The sequence below is a fragment of the Choristoneura fumiferana genome, chromosome 6, assembly GCF_025370935.1.
Source record: "Choristoneura fumiferana chromosome 6, NRCan_CFum_1, whole genome shotgun sequence".
In the NCBI taxonomy this organism is placed as follows: Eukaryota; Metazoa; Arthropoda; class Insecta; order Lepidoptera; family Tortricidae; genus Choristoneura; species Choristoneura fumiferana.
In genome coordinates, this window is record NC_133477.1 from 8,577,394 (window position 1) to 8,603,194 (window position 25,801).

Below are 25,801 nucleotides of genomic sequence, written 5' to 3' on the forward strand. Positions count from 1 at the left end.
ACTCTACGACGGTGTTTGAGGCTCTGTAGCCTGTTCCCGATCAGCGGACTGTCCCGAAGAGTCTTCGGGCCCGGCGCTCCACCGAATCCAACACGGCTAACTGATATTTGGTTGAACCGTCCCAAAGGTGACAGCAGTATTCCATACACGATCTTACCTGCGCTTTAAAGAATCAGAGATCAGTTCGTTAACTTAAAGCTTCTTCTTAGTCGCTTATCAAAATTAATCATGATCATGATAATTTATAGACGCGCGAGCATTACTTAGATTTAACGAGTTCTGTTGGTCATCTAGTCTTCTTCATCACTAATCAGGTCCAGTTGACAGGGCCAAATGATACTTTCTGAATGCAAATGCTTGACTTGATTTTAAAAATGCTAAAATCGTCATAATGTGTTTCTATAAAATTTGAGGGTTGCCCTCGATTTCCTAAGGATCCCATTATCAGATCTTGACTTGGTGCCAATGGAAATACCTCAGGAGTATACTCTTTTAAATAAAAAAAGAATTTTGAACATTGGTTAACAAATTGTGGGAGTAATCGGTGAACAGACAAAAAAAATTAACAAAAAAGTAAAACCGGCTCAAAAACTCTTGAAAATATTTTTCTAGGTAGGTAATTACTTCCTCGAAGTCGGTGACTCAGCACGACCCAGCAGAAGTGATTGAAACCCATAGTACCTATGTAGGTGAGGTAGACGACTATTGTTCCACTCCTGCTGGCTCGTGCTGAGGCACTGACTTCGAGCTAGTAGGTACCTACCTAGAAAAATATTTTCAAGAGTTTTGTAGTCGGTTCCATTTTTTGTTACATTTTTTGTTTATTTCTCACTTTTAGTGATTTGTAGCTAAAGTACATCTCACAACGATTCCATTAAGCCCAAACACGGCTTAGTTACATTGTTTTACAACAAAATTCCGTTGCCTACCTTCTGGCTTCAGCATCAGATCAGTTCGAAAGAATCATTAACTTAAAGTTTCTTCTTAGTCGCTTATCTAGGTTTAGTAATCATGATCGTTTATAGACGCGCGAGCATTACTTAGCTTGGACGAGGTCCATTGGCCATCTGCAGTCTTCTTCATCAGGTCCAGTTTACCAAGTGATACTTTATGCATGTAAATGCTTGTCTTACTTAATGCTAAAAATGCCAAAATCGCCATAGGTGGGCCTATAAATTTTGGTTGGTTAGCGGTCCCAATCAGTATAGTCCCCGCGGGATAGGGATAAACGAATTCTTCGCACATGAAGTCGCGGGCAACAGCTAGGTAGTGCATAATTACTTTTTACTTTTTAGTTGTCGTTTTTGGCGGCGTTTTTTTTCGGGTGTTTTTTTTTGTATTTTTGCTGGCGTTTTTTTGTGTCGGGATTTTTTATTTCATGTTTTTAAACTTTGGTAGGTATATTATTTTTTAAAAAGTGTACTAGTGTGCTGGATATCCTGGCTGCAGCATCAGCTCATCGTGTTGCCACCATTGCATTGTATGTAGTTAGAATCAAATACTGATCAAAAGGAATCAAACACGACATATCTGCTATTATTTTTTAAGGAGTATACTGGTGTGCTGGATATCCTGGCTGCAGCATCAGCTCGTCGAGTTGCCACCATTGTATTGTATGTAGAATCAAATACTGATCGAAACGAATCCAAACACGATATATCTGCTATGGTTTTATCAAGAGTAGGTATACTGGTGTTCTGGATATCCTGGCTGCAGCATCAGGCCGAGAATTCCATAATCTTGCATAGTTATGTAGCATACGTGGGTATTTCAAATTTTAGGTCCCAAATATGTTTGAAAGTTAACTAAATACCCATTATGCGTCTAAGATTCCTACCTCAGCGAACAAAAGAGGTGATGATCTTGAAACGGCTGAATCGATTTTGATAAAACATGTCTAAGAACCATCGATAGAAAACCTGCTTTCAAATAAAAAAACGCATTCAAATCGGTCCACCCGTTTAAGAGCTACGGTGCCACAGACAGACACACAGACATACAGACACAGACACACATAGCGGTCAAACTTATAACACCCCTCTTTTTGCGTCGGGGGTTAAAAAGTAACGAGAAGGTATGAGATAAAAAAAACAACAAGTATTATAGTTATTTTATTGTTCAGAACTACATTTAAATATTTCTAATCAGCGTACATGAATGAAAATAATGCATTTCTATTTCATTTCAATTATTGCTTTCTGTATGACCACAGTTTGCTCAATGTCATTTTGGCGCGCAGGTATGATATGAAATAAGACAACGATGGCGAGCACTGTCAATGACTGAAACAATTATCCATATTATAAACTTTTGTTGGTAATCTATTTATTTTTTGGTCGGGGTACTTTGGCCCTGAAGGGTAACTTTGACCCATGGGATTAACTCAGTCCTGGTTTTATTATTGCTTTGAGAGTTATGGCTCTTTCCCATGTCCTTGGTGTTAATTGACCGATCACGTTTTATATTTTTATTTTAAGTTTTTATGTGGTTTTTATATGGGCCAAAGTAACCCTCCAATGGGTACCCCGACCTTACGGTAGGTACCTAAATAACAGGTTCCCTGTCCCATGAGGCACGTGTGCCTCATGCGTGACTTTACTGGTACGTCCATGAGGCACATGTGCTTCATGACTAGTGATGTAAATAATGCAGTTGTTCTTTTGATACATTTCATTACGTATTGTACTCGTATTATATTATTCTTCTTGAACCACATTTAGATAACCAATGAAAATTAATATGGTGACATTAAATTGGAGTATAGTGTAAACTAGGGTTACTTTAGGAAAATTTGGGGCTACTTTGATAGATTTAAAATGGTTCAAATCATTACTATGGCGACGTGTCAAAAGAACGCTGCACATGGCTTCGGGACAGGGAGCCTATTAAAAGCTTCGGTGACCACTAAGCGGGGGGTAATTAAGTAAGTAATTTTAAATTAAGTGTAATAATCCAAATATTCGATTGTTATTTACGCCATTCATTATTTTACGTTGTTTTGGTAAGCGTCGACAACAATTGGAAATTTCAATCGATTTAATATAATCTACGGATTATTACGGAACCGGAAAAACAAAGTATTTAACGCAAAATAATCGCAACCGGCGTGCGTCAAAAAAGTCGTATAATACTTATTTATATTCTATTTTTTCTAACATGATGCAAATAACAGATGCCAAACTGACGTCACTATAGTCCCTCCTACTGTTACGTAAACAAGCGATACTTTTGCATGTACCTAGTGCTAAAAGTTGGCAATAGCATTATTTGATTGGTTTATACGTTACGCTAACGAACTGAAAGTCTTATTTGAATTTTAAAATATAATTTATCTACATGCATATCATAACTTCCCTATTATATGTTCAGAAACGACTATCAAATGGCCTTTATTAAGAAACCTGGTATCTGCGGGTGCATCTTAATGTTCACATTAAAGTACAGTGCATCTTAATGTTTACATTAAAGTATCGGTAATACTTTTTTTAACAATGCATATCTGTACATATTGTAGAAAACTTATGACATGCATGTAGATAATAATTATTATTCAAAGTCAAAGTCAAAATACAGGCCATATCTGAACATATTATAGAAAACTTATGATATGCATGTAGACAAAGTTATGTATGCGGCTATACATAATTAGGCATTAAACCACACTCGTACTTTAAAGCCTCTCATTATGCACCAGCCACATAAATAACTATTATTCAACACTTGGAGTGTCACTTTCCGACTTTGACGAACAATCTTGCAAATTAATAATAAGTTCGTTTATTTCACCGCTTTTATTTTTACCGATAACTCTCACTTCTAGCAAATTGGCATTGATCACTTTTAACAATCTGGTCTAATTCCAAAACAATATTGAGGAATAGTTTTATTAAATCATTTTATTACATTTTAGTAAAAAAAAAAAAATCGTGTGAATATCTGCAAAATAACGTTTGACCTTTGTTTGACCTTCATTGTAAATTAACGTTATGTAACTAAATCGCCTAATCCTGATATATGACACTACGCTTTTTAGGGTTCCGTACCTAAAGGGTGCCAACGGAACCCTATTACTGAGACTTCGCTGTCTGTCTGTCTGTCCATCCGTCTATCACAGGGCTCTATTTCTTGAGTCGTAATAGTTAGAGACTTGACATTTTCACAGATTATGTATTACTGTGGCCGCTATAACAACAAACACTAAAAACAAATTAAAATAAATATTGAAGGAGGCTCAAAAACAACAAACGTGATTGTTTTGCCGTTTTTTACTATAACGGCAACAGATAGACGCTTGAAATATTTACAGAATCTTTAGTTATATAATATCTTTCAAAATAAATAATTAAATTAAAATAAAGTTAAAAGTTAAGGGGGCTCCCATACAAAAAACTTTTACTTGACTGACTGACTTTTTTTTTTTGCTGTTTTTTGCTAATGTTGTATAGATAATGGTACTATGGAACCCTTCGTGCACGAGTCAGACTCGCACTTGGCCGTTTTTTTTTAATAATTGTGACGGACAAACATAAACGTAGTTTTGAAAACCATGGCAACTATGGTTAGCTATATTATTATATTTAGCCCATAACTGTGTCCCACTGTTGGACAAAGGCCTCTCCTTTTGACATCCACATCTCCCTATACCTACAGAGCTATATTTGACCACTCACTCAGTTCCGCGTCCAGGTCATCTCGCCATCTCCGCCTCGGCCTGCCTTGCCGTCGGTGCCCGTCATGCGGTACCCACCATGTGGCTTTTGTGGTAAATTATAAATAGGATAAAACCAAAATCCTTCAAATAGATGTCTTAAATTCGCATATTTTATGAAAAAATAAAATAAAAATTGTTGGCAATTATGTACATTTATACAGGGTGTCCCAAGAAGTATAGTGATATACTAAAGCCGGAAGATAGAGGACCTAGAGGGCTATCTGAATCACCCCCATGTATGTTCCGCGATTTTTCGTATTTTCGGAGTTATGACTTTTTTTTTAATTTTTCACCTATCGCCGAGTACGATGAAATTTTTATTTATGGTGACGTGAATTATTGCGGTAGATGCTTGTTTTTTTTGTGTGCTAAGCTGATAGATAGGCCAATTCAGTATGGTAACATTTACTATCGTTAGATCTTTGAATGGAATAAAAAAAAATTAAATGCCAAGAAAGATAAAATTACCCAGTATGTTCACAATTTCAAGGGCCCTTAAAAAAATAAAATCACATAAAAAAATTACCGTTTGGCTTTTAAAAACTTGCTCTATCTATCAGGTAGCTACTCTGAAAATTTCATTTTATTATTCATAAGGCTTCAATCAAAAAATTGAAATCTAAATGTGGTAAGTGCAACATTTTAATTTACATGACGATCAATGGAAGCAAAGCAAAACCTTTCTAAATAAATTTCTTTCTAATCACGCACTGGCCATCAATAGAAAAAGAACAAAAAACAAAAAACGGTTGACGCATGAGAAAATTTTCACGTTGTTTGGTCATCGTTGTTATTTTTCAATAATTTAAAAATTGTGTTTTAATACTGCTAATTGTTCGTTTCCCTAATCATTTTGGCTATTCATATGGACTTTGACTTGCATTACGATTTGGATTAGTGTTATTACCTGGAATCGACGACTTGGCATTAACTGGACTTGTGTTTGCGTGTAAGTGATCATGTCACGAAACTGGCAGTATTACCGAACAACAAGACTAAACTCTTTTGGCCGTGTCTTATCTAACCACGACATTGGCGGAATCATCGCATGGATCGATGGGGCCATATTATCCCAAAAATTGAATTGAATTGACATTCTTGATCGAAGAGTCGCGCTGAGCACAAGTGTCTAACGTAATCTATTTGCATCGCCTAACTGCTTTGAGTTTAATAGCCAATTATTAGTGATTTCTTGTACTCAGTGCTTGTGCACCTAATAGCAATCCTTATTTCTGAGACTGAAAGAGATTTGGAATATAGACCGCGCAATGTATGGACACAAGCACAGAACTCTCCGCGTTTTGATAATTTCTTAGCATCCTTTGTCACTATGTTCCATTATTAGTGACGAGATAGTGCGATAATGAATTGTAACGAAATAAACGATTGTAACGTGTTGTTTTGAAAAGATAATACCTCGTTGAGTTTCTTGCCGGTATCTTCTCAACTGAGGTTACTTACGAACCGTGCAGTAGCTTCTAAGTTAATTTAAGCCTTATTTGAATAAAGATTGTCTTTACAAGAGAAACACGAGTGTAATAATTTCTATCATATTAACCGACCTTGAAGAGTGCTAAAGATGGAGACCAGAACTCGACTATGCTGAACATACATCCTGACACATTTGCTTACCTGTTGTCTATCTCTCTGTGCGATTATAATTCGAAAGGTAAATAATGCTACCCACTAAAGAAAGAAAATAGTGTCACTCTCTACCCAATCTTCGAAATATGTTTTTTATAATTTAGACAGCAAATATGTCAACATAGGTACTAAATAGTAGCAAATAGGTAGTAAATGCTGATGGTACTCTTAACATTGATCTGCCATTTCGATCAGTCATTCTGATGCTCACTTCCACCAGAAATGTGCGGAGATGCGACGTGAGCTTCGCTTAGCGCAGCTCTAGTGGAAACAGTTCAGCGAGCGGAGGGAGGTTAGGTAAATAAACTTTTCTATTGGTTCATGACAAACATACTTCTCGCAACGTATCCTCGCGCATCTACATTGGAAACGCAGCCTAAAGTGTTGTTAAACTTCACGTTTTAAGTCACAAGAAACGGCAAAGCTCAACTGACAAGCACTAATACAACTGTTACAAATCAAGTAGAATAATTTAATTACTCACCACTTGTACAAGTAAATAATGGGCAGCTAGTTGACGTCTGTACCAGATAGCGCGGTAATTGCGCTTATTTGAATTGGGATCGGCTACATAGTTATCGGCACCACCTTGCCTGCTGAACGTCCCAAAGTCTGGACCTGGATAGCAATTAAAAATCGAATGATATAAATATGAATATTTATGAAAATCAATAAAAACCTAAAAGACTTAACAAACTAGCTGTAACCGGCGACTCCGTCCGCATAGAATTTTCCGGGATAAAACTATTGGGTACGTATTATAATCTATAAATTTAAAATACATATCGGTTGAAAGACATACAGTTGAAATACGAAAATTATAAAACATAATGCATCCAAATATATAAAGTTCTTTGACATAAGTTCTAAACGGTTTACTAATGTATCGGCGAAAATTATTTAGCAAATTATTAACTCCCAAACTATTTATCCCATATTTTTATTTAGGCGAAATGTTATTTCCCAACTCAACGTTTCGCACTGATATCATTTCCCAACTAATGATTCGATAAATTATTATTATGCAAATTATTACCTGGATTTTTTTTAAGATGTCATTTATGTTTTCGTCAAATGTATTGATTGGCATACCTTAATTTAGCAACTTATTGAATGGCATCCAACCTACTTTTCTAGTGTCATTTATCCTGGCTGCTATAAAAAAAACCTAACATCGAAGCCTAAGGCGGGAGCTACGCTCCGCTTCGCTCCCGCCTTAGCCTTCGGAACCTAAACTATCCAAGTCGCTTCTATTCCGAACCGTCTTGCTCGCTCGCTTCGCTCGCTCGCACAAATCAAATTGAAGAATAACTTTGCAATGTAAAAAATTGCCCAAATGTTATTTGTCAATTTGTTATTTGCCTAAGCCAATCATTTGCTACATAATTATTTGCCACATAAATGTGTGATGAAGTAAAATTTTGCAATGTAAAAATGTTGCGAAATAAAAAAAATGCGAAGTAAAGTTATGCCAAATATTAGTTTGCCAAATGAAACTTTGGCGAAAGGTTGGTTGCTAAGTGAAATTTTGCGAAACATATTTCGCCGAAAAGGCAGTACACCGTTCTAAACGCATAAGCTTGAAATGCATAGTGGTCAAAATATATAATAGTTACAATGCATAATGGTTCATAGTCATATGGCACAAAAAGGAATATTTTCATAATGTATACGTTCAAAATCTATACAGTATGTTTTCTATAATGGTTTAAATACATACTAGACACTGAATTTTCACAAAGAAAAATTCATATATGTATTACAATTCTGTTTATATGTGTTACAGTTGTGTTTTGGTCATAGTTGAACCTAACACGGTCCTCCTCGGTACGCTCGTCGTCGCACCTAAAGCACAGAATATATAATAGTACTAACGTACAGAATGGCCACGCTCCGCCCCGCACCGGTTCGAGTTACCCCACCCCTCAAGCGCAGATTGCAGGAAAACCGCAGGAAAGCAGTCGGGTGCGCGACGCGATGTGTGTCGGCCGCACGGCACTAAGTTTGGGAGCAGTAATTTTGCGAAATCGTAACGGTACCCTACCTACTTCCTCTATAAACATGCACTGCGTGCAGCTTACCAAGCGGGCCACATATGGAGAAACGCTCTGAAACCAGAAGTTTCCGTACCATGTCCATCTTCTTGGGGATGGATTAAGGCAAAAGAGAGTTGCCAAAAGAAAGTAAGCCTCTTAGACCATTATTGTGGCTGCAAATCTGGCTGCAACAGCATGCGTTGTGGGTGTCGTCGGGTCAGCTTACCAAGCACTGCCCAGTGTAGGTAAATCCTGCAAAGGTGGCTGTACAAATCAAAAGTAAGTTAATATAATATTCAATGCAGGGTTATTTTGTTTGTATGCTGAACACTGATTTCCACAGGTAGGCACAAAATTTTAGATCTAATGGTAATCAACTAGGCACAAAAATAATTCAACAGTAATCTACAGCAACACAGTCCGTGTCTAAAAGATCTGTGATTTTGTAGTATTGGAATAGCACAAGTACTCCAAAACGACTATTTCTTTTCAGTTCTACATCTGCCGATAAACCCGAAGAGGACTTATAAGTTTTAATTAAAATATTTAATTTTGATAAACATTGATGTACATAGTCTTTTATTTCAAATGTGACATATCTATAAGCAGTAGTCCTTTAAGATAAAAAGCTAATTTTTAAATAAATTCGCCAACTACTAAGCAATATATAATACATCTCAGAAACAACTATGCCGGAAACGGTATAGTTTTTTTTGTCTTAATAATAACTAATTTTAAAGTAATTATATTTTTTCGTAACACCAGGGAAAAACTTTCTTTTTTTTTAATAAATTAGGTAATTTCTTTCTTCTTTTCATTTAACATTAAACATTAAAGTCAGAGCACTAGTTTCACTTGAAGATTTCGTTGAAATTTATTTGTAAGGAAAGCGTGCACAATTAAACTTAAATATTTCGTAAAGTATGAAAGGTATCGGTGTCGGTTTTTTTTTATAATACTTGTTATTTACTGAGAAATATATATAGGTATACATTAAACCATTCATGTTGCATACAGCATACAATGTTTTTAAGCTTACTTATGTCTTTAAGTAAAAACTACCAATCAGGTAAGAAAAAAAAACTTAAGATGGCGTTTTTTACCAAAAGTATTCAGTAATTTTTTTTTAGTATTAGCTTTAATTTGGGATATTAAGCATTGAAATCGGTTTATTAGTTTAGTTTGTAGAATTTTTTGTTTTTTTTTAAAGAAATTTGTGCTCTCGTTTAAAATTTCAAATTTCGTGAAATATGATAGGTATCGGTGTCGAATTTATTTTTAAATACTTATTATGTACTTAGTAATATGTATTATGCATTAAACCAATCATGTTGCATACAGTTTTTTTAAGCAATCAAGTAAAAACTACCAATCAGGTAAGAAAAAAAAACTTAAGATGGCGTTTTTTACAAATGGCAGCACTGTAGGCTATTAAAATGGCGGCTTTCTTCAAGATCAAAGGAGTGCAAATTCTGTACGTAGTACTACTATTTATTCTGTGCCGTAACCGAGAGACGTCTTGCACTAATTGCCCACTCGGGTGCAACCGCACACCACATCTACTTGACTACATCATCTTTGTTAACTAACCTTGAAAAGTACAACCGTGCCCAGCTAAAAAGTCATCACAAACGTGGTTATAAGGCCATTCATATGGAGTTTCAGCGTAATTACCAGCTTTCATACACTTTTTCTGCGCTATATCAAGTTCTTGTCGTATTTCTAGAGGAAGGTTCTGCAATTAATTCAAATACATACATAATTAGCTCAAGCTTAATATGGGTTCCCTTACACTTTTCAAGGAACTTATTAAAAAAAGTTGAAAAATCTTTTACTAGTCATTCTTAACCCTTAAAAAGGTAGAGGCGATTTAGCAACCACATAGTACATTGACTTCGAAATTCAACCTTATCGTGTTAGTTACAAGTTACAATATCTATTATAATTATTGAAAATACTACTAATGTAAAATATCCTTTGTCAGGTATGTATTCGAAAGCTGCTTTTGATTCTGTGGTAGTCATGCTATGCTCTAATAAATGGGGCCTTATTAAGGGTTAATTTTGACTAAAAAGTACTCGCTATAAAATTGCATTAAAATAATTAAAGACATCTCTTAGGACATACTGTGAAAATTAATATTATATTATACTTGGAGGTCAAAGTCAAAGTCAAAATATCTTTATTAAATTTAGGCTATATATAACAAGCACTTATGAATGTCAAAAAAATCTACCACCGGTTCAGAAAAACCTATCTTGAGAAGAATCCGGCAACAAACTCAACGAGGTATATATTTTTTTTAACAGATTGAGGCGCTGTTTCACCATACATTGATTAGTGTTAACTAACGGTTAAAATGTGATGCCGTCTCCGTCTATTTGAACAAAACAAATAGAGACGGCATCACATTTAACCGTCAGTTAACACTAATCAATGGATGGTGAAACAGCCCCTTACAATACTATTAAATGATCTCTATATATCACAAGTATTTAATACAACTTTATTTTTAACACAGTAGGTTCGCTATTTGAAATATCGCCACTGCGGATTGGAATTATTTCCAAATATCCCTGTTCATGATTTTAATCGAGTGCGCCAAAGCTCATATATAATTGTAAATACGATTATTGAAACTTCGAAAATGTATTTTATACAATTTTACATCCTAATGATCATTATATATTTTTATTTTAGACAATTATCATTGGAACTCTGAATTTATTGTATTCATAATGTCATTTATATAAATACCTCTGTTACTACAATTTATGTATCATTACTCAACACATCGATTTTAGGTAATAAAATTTGGTATTATATACGTTTTAAAGTATACCTTTGTTTATTCCTAATCTATTCATACATATGACTTGATGACTTTTTAAATCTGGGTAAATAATATGGGAACTATATTTAAATCTAGATTTGCCACGAAACTGCGATATGTACCCTAATTATTATATTTATCCCTAAGAAATATATTGGTTCCTTAACTCGTTGTTTCTACCTATTCTATAAGGCAGGTCTGGTTAGGTAAGACGACGAGCGAAGCGAGGAGGAGTGTTAGGTAGAACTGCGACCCTCAGTGCACGAGCCGAGCGAGCGAAGCGAGCGTGCCGCGGTAGCGGCCAGCGAAGTGCCAGAACCGAATATATTTCACACAAACACGTATAGGAACAACAACGAATGCGAATCACGCGGTCAGACTAAAGTAGGCATACCTTCCAATGTAAATCATAATCTCTGTGTACGTTCCGATATACGTTCAGTTTAAATAATATAGCTTTTAATTACATGAGTACCTACAAATGATTATTTAAAAAAAATATAAAAAAAAGAAATTCTCCCAAATAAGATTATGCGTACATATAGATAAAATCTCGTTAATGAATTTATGAGTAAAAAAAAAATCGAAATATGTATGATCTTTATGAACAATGTAGGTAGAAGTAAAAATAATTATCTTTAAAATATATAAAAAACAATTTTCGGAGAAATGATGATTATGATTACAAAGCGGTATTATTATAAATAATCGAATAAAAAAATGTATATGAGCCAATATTGGACCCTTCTTATAATCATTAACTTTATAATACGTCTTAGATATTAATGTCTTCTTGACAATAGATCTGAATTTTGTATCCGTTTAATTGGTAGTAATTTTTGGAATTTTATAATAAAAACGTATGCAATTTCCCAGAAACGACTGAGAAGACTGATGGGGTTTATTGCTAATGGTTTTTAGTTAAAAAAACCGGCTTCTAATACTCTATTTCTCGAAAGGTGCAAGCCTTGTATTACAAGTTGTGTGGCTATCTAGGTTACACTTGTATTTAATTTTCAATATGTTTCACAAGTTTATGTTTCATGTAGATGTAAGTACCTTATTTTTACTAGAGTGAGGTTACAAGTGCTTCAAAAGCGTTTAGTAACTTTGTTCAGTTACCCATAATCATAATCATTATTATTTATTATGTGTGGAGTTCAGGTTACAGTTAATTACAGATACAGTTGTACAAATATAGTTTCTCGCGGGAGCTATGCAATTTTCCGGGTTAACAACTATCCTTTGTCCTTCCCCCAAACAAACAGACTTACAAACTTTCGCATTTATATATTAGTGGGATTTTCGTAGTTTTTTTAGGAATAAACAACATACCATAAAAACTGACTCACAATACAGCTTGTAAATATTTATTACAGTGACTGAAGTGAATGAGTTTGATTTTACACTTGAATGTAATATTTTTGAGAAGCGATTTTAAGGGTTTCGGAGCCAAAATGGCAAAAACGGAACCCTTATAGTTTCGTCAAGTCCGTCTGTCTGTCTGTCTGTCCGTCCGTCCGTGTGTCACAGGCATTTTACTCGAAAACTACAAGATATATATCAATGAAATTTGGAGTACAGATGTCTTGTCAAAGCAGCTATTTAGTATTGTAGTTAAATTACAAATAAAATAATTAAATAATAATAATCGCTCCCAAAGTAGGAAAAATTGTGCCCCCCCCTTCTATCTTGTAAACCATTTGTCCAAAAAATATGCAAAAATATGGAAAGTTAACGCTTAATAAATAAATCAAATGAAAATTGGTTTCAACATGATCGGATATACCGTTTTTGAGTTATTGCCAAAAAACTGCGCTTCTCAACAAAAGGACGTAAGTGCCGTGAAGATACGCTCTTTTCTGGTGGATTTTAAGATTGTAGTAAGTGTTTTAATTGTGTTATAACGCACATGCATAATATTACTTGATTTTTTTTCGTAATGGTTACGGAACCCTATCTTGGGCGTATCCGACACGCTCTTGGCCGGTTTTATTACTATACCTACCTACCTATTTTAGTTTTATTACATACCTACTATACCTACTTGTATTTCGTCACTTCTTTTAAAAAAACTCGTAGCTCAAAATAGATCTATAATTTTTCTGAGTGAACTTTATAGACATTACATCAAGGTTCAATTTTGATGACATATTGATTTTAGATTCCGAAGATACAAATCGGTCATTTTTTCAAAGACTAGTAATGTCATCTACTGTCACACTCACACGTATAAACCGAAGAATTGACCAAATACAAACTCTTTGACGTCGGAGATTTTTGTTAACACCGCAATTTTGCTGTTTAATTTATTCATCTTGGCACATAATATTATTATAATAATATTTAGTTATTTTCTTGTTCTAAACTTTTTAAATGACGCATATCAATATCAGTGACAATGACCCCTATTGAACCCCTAATACCGTAATGATTTTAAAGAGTTGCTTTGTCAACTTTCAGACCTATATTATTTTGAAGTTATTCCACAGAATTAAAAATCAGAATATAAATGTTCGCATTTTTACTTTAACATTTAAGATTAAATACAACTTACTTACCCTATATAAAACGTGCATCAGGTAAAATTTCCGTCTACTGTATTGACTGTGCTTAAAAGTAAATCGAAAACGACTCGTTGTTATACTCAGAATCAAAGACTGTAAAAAAAAATGATTTTTGAATGTTGAATTGTTTAGGGTACACCCACATTGCGAAATCTCATGGTTTCATCACGCGTGTTTTCTTTCCGCCGAATTCTTCGACACATGCCAATAATAAATAGTACATTACTGCAGAGGCCGGGAAAGAAAGGCTTGCGGCCGAGTATGTATAGGATAGGTATACGAGGCTGGCATGTTTTTTCACGCCGAGGGTTGTATAGTGCTTTTCTCAAACATGCAAACATGTAAGACAACTAAAATTGTACCGGTCTCAAATTATAACTACCATCTATATAAGTGTTTATTTCATTCTAAAATGATTTTTTAAAACGTTAAAATATTCCCAATAAAATCAAATTACTATAAAACATGTAGATATAACGGACTGCAACAATAAAAAATCACGTTTCTAAACGAAACTTTTGAAATGACAATGGAACTTACTTACAAAATGGCTAAAGCCCAAGTCCAGTCAATCAAAAAAAAGACAGTGACACTTGTCATTTTTCCCGCCGAAACTTTTTGTTATTGTATTTGCTGTTCGGCTTTTAGGGCCATTATACACGAACTGCAGCCCATTTAATCAGCTACATTAAGTAAATTAAATTCATTATGTAAATTAAATTGTTATTTGACGTAAAACGCGTCGGTAATGTTTATATATTTACATATAGAATATTCATAGTCCTGTGAATTTATTCAGTAACTAATAAATTAACCATAGAAATTCAGATTATTAATTTCAAGTCGTGTATAATGGCCTTTATCGTGGATAGTTGATGTATTGCATTGAAACAAAAGACTGTTGTCTTGCAGGCCTAGGCCTGCAACGGTATATTTTGAAGCCTGTTTTATGGAACATAACATAAACATTACATAGCATGTTTGAGAAAAACTATTGCCCACCCAACGAAGACCAAGGGGAAAAAACTCCGTGGGTATAAAACCGATGGCATAGTTGTAGGGATAAAACTAAATACTAAAAGTACTGATGGGTCGGGAGACCATAATTTCCCTGCTACTTGGCTAAATGTCACGATGCGAGCGACAGATGATGAGGAAAGTAGAAGTAGGTAAAGACGGAATAATGTTATGTTTATTTTAAAAGTAAGATAGAATGCAAACAAAAAGAGACTTAATATAAAAACGAATAAATTTGGATTTTAAAAGGATTATTAATGTTGTAGGACTTACAATTGTGCCTTCAAGGTCCCTTAGACGGTTAAATAAATAGGATTCAAGTGTAAGGTAAAACTGGTTATAAAAGGCACTGAACTGTGAGAACTATAAAAGTATAAGCTTGAATAGGTATTTTAACGTCAAATTTAAGATATTTGGAGACTTAAGCAAGTCTTGATAATACGGCTGTTAATCTAAGAATGAATTTTGAGAAAAATAAAGTGCTGAATTGGAAAGTACAGTGACTATTCGAAAATATAATTTTGGAATTGAATTTTTAAACGAACAGAAACATGAATTTGATGAAGAGGTTGAAAATCAACAAAGCTAGATAAGCCTTGTTACATAAATATTATCAAAATTTTCCAGGCGGTATATACTTCCTATCAAAAATCAGCAACAATATGTGTGGCTAAGTTCTGTATTCAATCGGTGTTTTTCAGTGTCGTATATTAACTTGTTGTTATAAGTTGTTATTAGCATTTTACTCATAAATACACGACAAAGCGATAAAAAAACTCAATCATAATAGAGGGGTTTGTATACAAACGCAAACGACATCGAAAAACTGGCCATGCGCGAGTCAGAGTCGCGCACGAAAGATTCCGTATCATCTTACAACATTCATTAGACATTAGCGAAAAACGGCAATATATCACGTTTGTTGTATGGAAGACCCCTTTAAATATTTATTATATTCTGTTTTTAGTATTTGCTGTTATAGCGGCCATAGTTATACATTATCTGTGAAAATTTAAGTGTCTGGTGACAGACGGACAGATGGACGGACAGCGAAGTCCTAGTAGTTTTTACCCTTTTGATACGGAACCCTAAAAACGCCGATAGGAAGTACCGCCTGGAAAATTTTGATATATAGGCAAGTACTATATAGGTCATGGTCTAAGTACCTATTCTGAGAAAAAAATCTAGAGGTGCCACTACTTCACAACCACATAAAAAAATTGTCTTTGTATTTGGTCTTTTTTTCCTTTTTTATATGATACTAGTATTCGTTTTTTGGGTGGCGATGCAAATCTGGTTTACTAATGTTTTGGCGAAAATTATTTAGCAAATTATTAACTCCCAAACTATTTATCCCATATTTTTATTTAGGCGAAATTTCATTTCCCAATTCAACATTTCGCACTGATATAATTTCCCAACTAATGATTTGATAAATAATAATTATGCAAATTATTACCTGGGATTTTTTTAAGATGTCATGTGTGTGTGTTTCGTTGATTGGCATTCCTTAATTGAGCAAGCAAACAAGCAAGCCAGCCATTATTTTTTCCGTTCTGTTACAAAAAAAAACCTGACATCGAAGGCTAAGGCGGAAGCTACGTACGCTTCGCTCCTGCCTTAGCCTTCTGAACCTAACCTATCCAAGTCGCTTCTGCCTAGTCTCGTCTTGCTCGCTCGCTTCGCTCGCTCACCGCCACATAATTTAACATTTATTCATTTTATTATATATCATCATCATCAATTGGCCAAATGTTATTTGACTATTTCTTATTTGCCTTAGCCAATCATTTGCTACATAATTGTTTGCCACATAAAAGTGTGATTAAGTAAAATTTTGCAATATAAAAATGTTGCGAAATAATAAAGATGCGAAGTAAAGTTATGCCAAGGGTTTGCCAAATGAAACTTCGGCGAAAGGTTGGTTGCTAAGTGAAATTTGGCGAAACATATTTCGCCGAAAAGGCAGTACACGCTCTTGAGCTGTAATAGCTAGACACTTGAAATTTTCACACATGATGTATTTTTATTGCCACTAAATAGGGTTGCCAAAAGTGTGGGGACGCAGACCGGGGCATTTAAAGAAAAAGGAGTAAACGTAGAAAAAAAAGAACTTTTATTACAACAATAACTAACTTTAAAGGTTCAGTGACTAAACTTTAGTCCTTGCCTACACACAAAACATCTTTTAACACAGTCATTCTTCTGGGTTCTCTGTTCGTAGACCCTTTTCGCTACAAAGTGGAAAATGCACGTTATCGGCTACGTTGTAGCCTAGCTAGTAAGTCCAGCCCGCTACTAAATTAAATAACTATGATTTTTAAACCGGGACAATTTGGTTATCGGCCGGGACACCGGGACACCATGCTTCGAACCGGGACATGTCCCGGCTACCGGGACGTATGGCAACCCTACACTATAACAAAAATACTAAAAGCAGAATACAATAAATATTTGAGGAGGGCTCCCATACAACAAACGTGATTTTTTTGACGTTTTTTGCTCGATATTAATACCGACAACATGTATCCGCTTGAAATATTCACAGACTATTTGGTTGTATTTATATTAACATTAAAAATAAATAATTAAAAAACGTGATTTTTGCCGTTTTTTGCTAAAGTCTAATGTTGTACCTATAGATAATGGTAGGAAACCCTTCGCGCGCGAGTCCGACTCGCACTTGGCCGGTCTTTTACTATCCATCTTCTTCCCTCCATATCTCATGAAATATTGATCCCAGAGAAAAAAATGTATGGCATATTTTTTGTAAAAAAAAAAGTAGATTACTCATGTAAGTATGAGAACATTTTTTGCTATGGGCCACCGTTTACGAGTTATTTACGAAAAAGTAAAAAAGGGACCCGTTAGCTTCACCCCCACCCATCAGTAGTTTTAGTATGTAGTTTAAAACACCATTCCCAACAACTTTGTAAAAATTCGCTTTTACACAAGTTTTTTTCCCTGACTTTCCTTCGTTGGGAAACCTACTAAATATATATGAGACTACACGCACGTGTGAAAACAAAACTGCCAAAAAGTATTGCTGAAAACAATCTTTTTTTTATATAATATACGGGGAAAAAGGGGTAGGAGGGTCACCTGATGGAAAGCAATCACCGGCCATGGACATCCATAACAAAAGAGTTAGGCGTGATTTCCACCAAACGGCCCGCTTCGGATCGGAAATAATTTTACAATCTTTAATCAATACTAAATCATATCTACAGTATTTAAAGTCTACATTACCATAGTAACGTTTGAGTAGAATATTACTACATATTTGCAAGCACAATAAAAATGGGGCACGTATTTGAATATCGAAATTTAAAATATCTAAAGTTAAAACGTCGACGGTCAAATTATAGAAAATCAGAATGTCGAACGATCATAAGGTCGAAATTCAAAATGTCGAAAGTATAAATTATCGAACGGTACAATTATCGAATGCTAAAATTTCGAAAATCCTAATATCGACGGATAAAATATCGAAAATTGAAATTTCAAACGATTCTAAGGTCGAAATTCTAAATATCGAATGTCTATACTACCGAAGGGTACAATAGTCGATTACTAATAAGAAATTTAACCGTGTTTAGGCCACAGTTGAACCTAACACGCTCCTCCTCGCTGCGCTTGTCGTCGCACCTAAACTTTTCGGTTGAATTAATAAGACTTCCGTTTTAAATTTTAGGTACTAAGTAATCTAACCTAAAAATTAGGTGCGACGACGAGCGCAGCGAGGAGGAGCGGTTAGGTTCAACTGTGACTAAAACAAGCGAATCGAGTTCTATGCATTTTTCTTGATATTAAGATACTTCGTTATTACAATTTTCGATATTTTAATATTTGGTTTTTTGACATTTGATATTTTGTGTTTCGATATTAACATATATCGATCATTCGGTTGTAGATATTTTGAACTTTCGATATTTTAACCTTTCGATATTTTGGTTTTAGGAATTCCAGACATCGATGTAATGATAGTAGATATTTAGATCATTCGATATTTTGATTTTCGATATTTTGACCGTCGACGTTTTAACTTTAGATATTTTACATTTCGATATCCAAATATGTGCCCTAAAAATATGTTGCAATGGTTATTTACATTCCGCTGCATTTGTTTTGCTCAGATGTTTCACGAAACAAATACATTGAAATAATTTAAATAACGAACATTTTTTTTTAATGTAATAGGTACTAACGTTAATGATTAACGTAGCAAAAATTAGTAAAATAAAAACTTTTTTCCAAGAACCAAAGCCCAGATTATTTTGCACCAGAGGGCGCCTGCATCCTTTCAATAGACGCCTGGCAGTTATCCTGAAAAAAAAAAAAACGAAATTCTGAGCATAATAATAGGTCAGTTAAAGATAAAAATCGGTCAAGTGCGAGTCGGACTTGTACATCAAGGGTTCCGAAAACAGTCAGTAAAAGTTTTTGTTAGGTACTTACTTTAACACTCATCGCCGTACGGTCCGTCAGTGGGTCGCAAACTTTCCAAGTACCTAATGCACGCCATCATTATGCTGCGCTGAGCGAGTTCGGCGGTACCGTACCTACTTTCGCGCCGCAATTTATGTAAGTAAAATTTTCGACACCGTTAAACGGGGGAAAAGTTACGAGTTACGCATTCCCGGACAAAAAAACGTGTTTATTGTTTATAATAGTTATAAATCTGATTGGTGGTCTCAAATTGCAGTCTTTACTTATATTTTTCGTAATCAATTATGTCAATAGTTTTTAGGGTTCCGGAGCTAAAATGGCAAAAATGGAACCCTTATAGTTTCGCCATGTCTGTATGTCTGTCTGTCCGTCCGTCCGCGGCTTTGCTTAGGGACTATCAATGCTAGAAAGCTGTAATTTTGCACGGATATATAGGTAAACTATTCCGACAAAATGGTACAATAAAAAACTAAAAAATATTTTTTAAGGGTACCTCCCATAGACTTAAAGTGGGAGTGTTTTTTTTTTCTCATCCATTCCTACAGGGTGGGGTATCGTTGGATAGGTCTTTATAAATAAATCATTAGGGGTTTGCTAAGACGATTTTTCGATTCAGCGATTTGTTTGCGAGATATTCAACTTTAAAGTGCAAATTATCATTAAAATCGACCTTCCCCCTCCTCTAAAATCTAAACCAGTGGGTGGAAAAATTTGACAAAATTCAGGATGGTAGTAAGTATATCAATCTTTCAAGGAAAACTATAACGGTTTCAAAAAGATTCCAAAAAACCAATCTTAATTTGATTGCTTTGTAACGATATCTCTTGTCCGGGTGAGCGGTTAGTTCCAATGGAATGCCGAAAAAGTTTCTCGATGAGGGCTACGGCATAGATGTCGCTAGCGTCGCTGCTTAAGTGACTAAGTAAGAAATAAAAACAAGCTGAGATATGAGGTGCATAGGGAAATTCGTGTCGGTACCGTTGACCATCAGTGGTGTAGCGGTATAGCACGCGGTACGGATTACCGAGGACCTGGGTTCGATTCCCAGTGATGGTCTTATTTTTCTGTTTTTTCTGTGCATCTATATTTCAGTTTGTATTTTCAATTTAGGTTTTACGGGATGACCGTAAAAGTAAAAATTTGGAATTGAAATAAAAAATATAAAAAAATACAAAAAGATTCCAAAAACCAATCTTATAACGGTTAAGTTTGCTTAAGAATTATTAGTAGTTTAAGAGTAAATAGCAGGCTAAGGTATAAAATATACCTAAACTATGGAAGATTCCGTATAAAATACGAAATCCTCAGAAAAATATTACTTAATTTTTACGTAATGTCTATGGAACCCTATTTTGGGCGTGCCCGACATGCTCTTGGCCGCTTTTTTATATATTTTTTAACTGGCTGTCCCAAGTTAGAAGGTATGTTCCGTACAGTAGCAGTTAATTTTATTTCATAATAAATTTCTTTTTTTTGTGTGTGAGTAGGTACATAATGCGACACAATTTGGTTAAGTTATATTATTCATTTCTTTTGCATTTTATTTTATACTGGGTCTACGACAAACTGTGTAAATCGGAACACACCATTTACGTGGGAAATGGTCCTTCGGCGCGACACTAATTACAACAGGTAAAAACCAATGCAACAAATTAGTTTAATCAAGTCCGTAAATGAAATCTATAAATTAATTCAACGCGGACGAAGTCGCGGGCAAAAGCTAGTATTATATATTTGCCTTATTTTTAAACCTGCGGCATATTTCAGACCTCGCTGTGTCTTTAGTAATTTGAAAGCCTCGTAAGAAAACAGTTCTGAAACTGAAACTTCGGTTCTGTAGACGGCCGAAGGGAATATTTTTTATCATGCAGTGATCTTGCCAGTTCTCACCTCGAGTGGGAAGATTGTGCGAAGGATGCAGACTATGAGAAGCCAACATGTCCAAGTAATGTAGTGTTTTATGATCAGTATTATTTGTTATGTTTATATTTATATCTCCCACTAATATTATATTTTTATATTGTTTAAGTTTCGTTCAAATTCCCTAATACTTTTTGTTTGTAATTTTATATGCAATAAAATTGGGCCCAGGTCATCTTTTTAAGTTTTTCACCTATACCCTGTGGGTTTTGATTCCCTTGCGAGTGTTGAAAATTTGCAGCATAAACGGCTGTATTTTTTGATTGCGTTGGTTTACAAGTTTGATTTTTTCATAGCTCCAAGGGACAGTAGACCTGAGTATTTGATATGAATTTCAACTTGATACCTCCACGCGTTCCTAAGAAAAAGGGTCTTGACGGACAGACAGACGGACAACAAAGTGATCCTATAAGGGTTCTATTTTTTCCTTTTGAGGTAGGTAAGTGTTGTACGAACCCTAAAAAATACAAACATTGGAACTATTTGGTACGTAAAATCTCCTTTTTTGAAGTTGGTCAATAAAAAAAGTTAGTTGTTTTAATTTTTTCTATACTCCATATCCTTACTTCCATACTAATATTATAAACGCAAAATCACGTGTGTGTGTGTTTGTATGTTTGTCCGTCTTTCACATTGAAACGGAGCGACGGATGGACGTGATTTTAGGCATAGAGATAGTTTATAGGCCGGAGAGTGACATAGGCTACTTTTTATGCCAGAAAAATGCCAAGTTCCCGAGGGAACAGCACGCGATAACCCTAATCCACGCGGGCGAAGCCGCGGGCAAAAGCTAGTCTATAATACTTCAAAAGTAATTACCTACTAGTGAAAAGTTAAAAGTAAAAATGGAAATACGGTTTTAGCAAACCATACCAACATTTTTATGGAATAATTGAGGTTAGGTATTTGTTAATTAACATCTTTTTCTTACCTGATATCTAATACGTTTCCACATATGATAAAAAATAGTGTCAAAGGGCAACCACATATAAATCCAACTGACACACCAAACTGTATCGCTGAAAAATAAACAAAATCATGACATGTGGGAAACAAATTTGGCATTTTTCGCTAACCTTACCAAACAACGCAGCTAGAAATAAGTATATCGTCACTACTTTGAAAAAGGCTGGTATCTCAAATATATGATCATATATATATCATATATATGATCTTTCCGAGCAAACTTAATGAACATTGTTTTAAGGTTCAAATTTTTTGACATATTGATTTGAGATAAGAGATTTTTTCAAAGTAATGACGATATAACATTATAATATATTCAAGCGTTTCAAAGTATATTTATTATAGGCGTCTCATTGTTGCAATTAATTAAGGAATGAATGGATGAATGAATTTGTTTTATTTTACCACAACGTCGTATGTTGAGAAACACAAATGTAATAACTTATAAATATTATTTTGTTCATTAGCGATGATGTTGCTAATGGTACCCGAAGATTCGCACACAAGAGCGCGTGTCTATACGCATTACAACTACAAGTACATGGCTCACCCGCTTTCGTGAGATAAAACAACTGTAACAGTCTCTAAGTTAAGCCGTGGACCGACAGATGATCGGATAGAAAGAAAGACAGATAGACACAGCGAAACTTTAATGGATTCTTGTCAGAACCGCGGAATCCTAAGAAGTTTATCTTATAAACTGCCTGACTGCCTGGAGGCAATCGAAACCGACTGCATAAGAGCGGTCATAATTGCGGTTGGAGTCACCAGCAAGACTCTCTTCGAAGCAGTCCTTTTACGATCAGAGGCCGTATTGCTTAACGTTTCTGGTGCTCTTGATGAAAATGACAGTTTTTGTGTGTGGAATCTGTCATTTGATTGCGATCGCGAGCGTCAGAAACGTGAGGCAATACGGTCTCAGGTTTGACCGCAATGCGACTGCTTTAATGCTGCCAAGCGGGCTAGCGCGCGGGACGCGGGCAGATAAGGTGCAAATAGTCGTGGGAATGAACCGCTGCAAGCGTTCTTATGTCCCTGTAGCAGATAGTAGCAGTCAAGGCAACTCTCTGACTCCGGCTACACTACGAGTAACTATAAGGCGAATGCCAATTACTTCTGAAATTGCAACTTGCCGAGTCCGTTTGATGCTGTCGATGTTGACTTGTCCAAATCTGAAACACCTAATGCTTACCTAAGCTTTTTAATTTGTCGTCCACAAAGTCTTTTTTTACAGGCGTCAACCTATATTCGCGCTCCCAGCAAGGCACGGTAATGTTTGCAGACCTTCCTTGGTTATAGTCAGTCCTCATGCTGGAAAAAATATGACTATTGAGCATGCAATAAACAATCATTAATGAATTAGCAAAACATGAAACGTGAGCAGCTTAACGATACTTACAAAAGTAAACCGTAAAGTAAGGATATAACTTTGAAGACACAGTCTTTCGTGATGATTGTGACAAATATTGATAGAGCCAACTCGTCGCTGCAGCCAAATATAGTGCATTGAGCCATAAGAATTCCCCAGTATTTGTACCTCGTAGGGTTACTAGGATGATTGTAGAATTGATTCTGAAATTTTAAATCAGTGAAGACAGATATAAAGCGACTTGTTCGTATGACATCACTTGAGAGATAAAACCACCTCTGTGCGATGTCAACATAATTTTAAAAAAAATCGCCGTTTCATAGGAAGTTAATTTTTAATTTAAACAAATTTATCAATTCTAGTGTATTGTAAAGTACAATAGAAATATAAAATAAATAAAATAAAATAGATAAATAAAATAGAAACTGTAAATTTTCTAAATATTTAAGACGACCTAACGTGAACACACTTAATTAGGTCACTTATAGTAGAAGATCCGTTTAAGAAGGTCCTTCACCGAACTGGTTAATGGATGAAAAGTACCTATTTTATATTGCAAGTGGGTTGCCTAAAAAGTTCCAAGTCGCAATCGAAGTGAAAAGCACAGTGTAAAACTCGAGCATTAAACTTATTTTCCCCTCGACATCTCTATCCACCCTCGCCGTGCCGGCTCGGGTGGCTATTATGAACGTCTTGTGTAAAATGGCTCGTTTTATGCTCTTGTTCTATAATCTACTATTTATTTATTTTAAATCTAAAATTTATTCCTGTTTCCGATAATTTTAGACTTTTATAACAACATAAAACAACACAACGAAAGGAATAACCGTTTCCGATTGACAAGTTGTTAAGTACAGTCGAGTATCTTTTACAATAACATAAACTCACCTTAAAAAATGCGATGTACAAAAATAATGTACACGTAAAAGAGAAAGTAAATGCAAACAGTTTTAGGACCAGAGATTTTTCGTAATCACTCTCTGTTCTGTGGTTTTCTGAATTGGTTAACGTGTAAGATACAAAAGACAACACCTGAAAAGAATATCATAATAGTATATTAAGGGCGGTAAATAAGGAATTACGAACGAGAGTCTATTAGAAGCCTGAAGTCGAAGAAATTTTAAAAGTTAATTTTTATGTTAAAAGTTTTTATTTTATACTTGTTTCCCACCCTTGGTGTATTTATTTTCGAAATTTATATAATACCAACATCAACCCTAATCCATTAAAAAAATAACCTACGCTTTCCAATAAAGAAAGAATTATTAAAATTGTACTACTCTGTAAAAAGTTAGGCGTGGTCATACATAAAAAAAAAAATACGCGTCGACTAGTACGACGAGTTTCTAGTCCGCTCTTTTTTTTCCGGTTAAAAAGTCGTACGACTTCCAATTGGCTGGATCAAACCGATACATTATAGGTACTGATGTAAATGTCATCCTTATCAAAATGATTTATAATTAATCGTTTCTAGTACCTGTTCCAAGATAAAATCTTACTTAAAAAAAAGGATATCTTACCCTTTCAACAATTAATAAAATTAGCACGTATAAAACGTAAAGTATTGTTAGTACTTTATAACGCCCGTAGTGCAATCCGTAGTGAAATTTGGGCAAAAAGATAATGAAAATGAGCTCTTGAAGCAACATTATGCTCACAGCAAATCCACACCAAGCCAATAACTAAAACAAATAAAATTGAATTGTATTGTAAGTATTGTATTGTAACTCTACATATTTTTATCAAATACACACACACACACACACACACACACACGCCCGCACGCACGCAAGCACGCACGCACGCACGTACGCACGCACACACACGCACACACACACACTCACAAAATACTAATTTAAAGTACAAAAGTCGCGACCCATTAGATACTAAGAATTTTTGAGCTGATCACGATTTGAATGGCTCCCGAATATTGAGTTATAAGAATAGCTACTTAACAGAGTTCTAGACAACTAGACTTGTTTTCTTATTTTTAGTATTTTTAAGGCAGTTCGGTTTTATGATTTTTAAAGGGTCGAGCAGGCTAAAAGAAGGACATTGTGGCCCTTGTGATTATTGTTGGATTGATAAATGTAAATTGTTTGTTGCCTCATAAATAGTAATCAATCACTCCAACTTTCAGCCCTCTATTTTGAACTGTCATAGAGATAATGTCGAAAATGTATTTTCATAGCAATTTTTTTTTCAAACTCGTTTTTCTCCTAATCCATTGCAGCTAAAGCATCGAAACAAAATCACAGCTATGTAGTTGGAGTGTGAGTAGTACCTTAC

At 35.0% G+C, this 25,801-nt stretch overlaps 1 protein-coding gene across 6 annotated transcripts in view; it reads right to left on the reverse strand.

The window, feature by feature from the left end:
- Positions 1-2,154: 2,154 nt before the first annotated feature.
- The window catches only part of LOC141428970 (anoctamin-4-like), a gene marked incomplete at its 5' end in the record, with an annotated part of 43,381 nt that continues 19,734 nt past the window's right edge, over positions 2,155-25,801 (reverse strand). Inside the window, 10 exon segments of one of the 6 annotated variants that reach the window (XM_074089059.1) lie at positions 2,155-2,282; positions 6,840-6,973; positions 9,982-10,126; positions 13,786-13,884; positions 19,017-19,134; positions 22,109-22,196; positions 23,336-23,454; positions 23,543-23,715; positions 24,401-24,544; positions 25,033-25,194. In XM_074089059.1, the coding sequence (XP_073945160.1) occupies positions 2,175-2,282; positions 6,840-6,973; positions 9,982-10,126; positions 13,786-13,884; positions 19,017-19,134; positions 22,109-22,196; positions 23,336-23,454; positions 23,543-23,715; positions 24,401-24,544; positions 25,033-25,194 (1,290 nt within the window). 6 annotated transcript variants of the gene reach the window in all.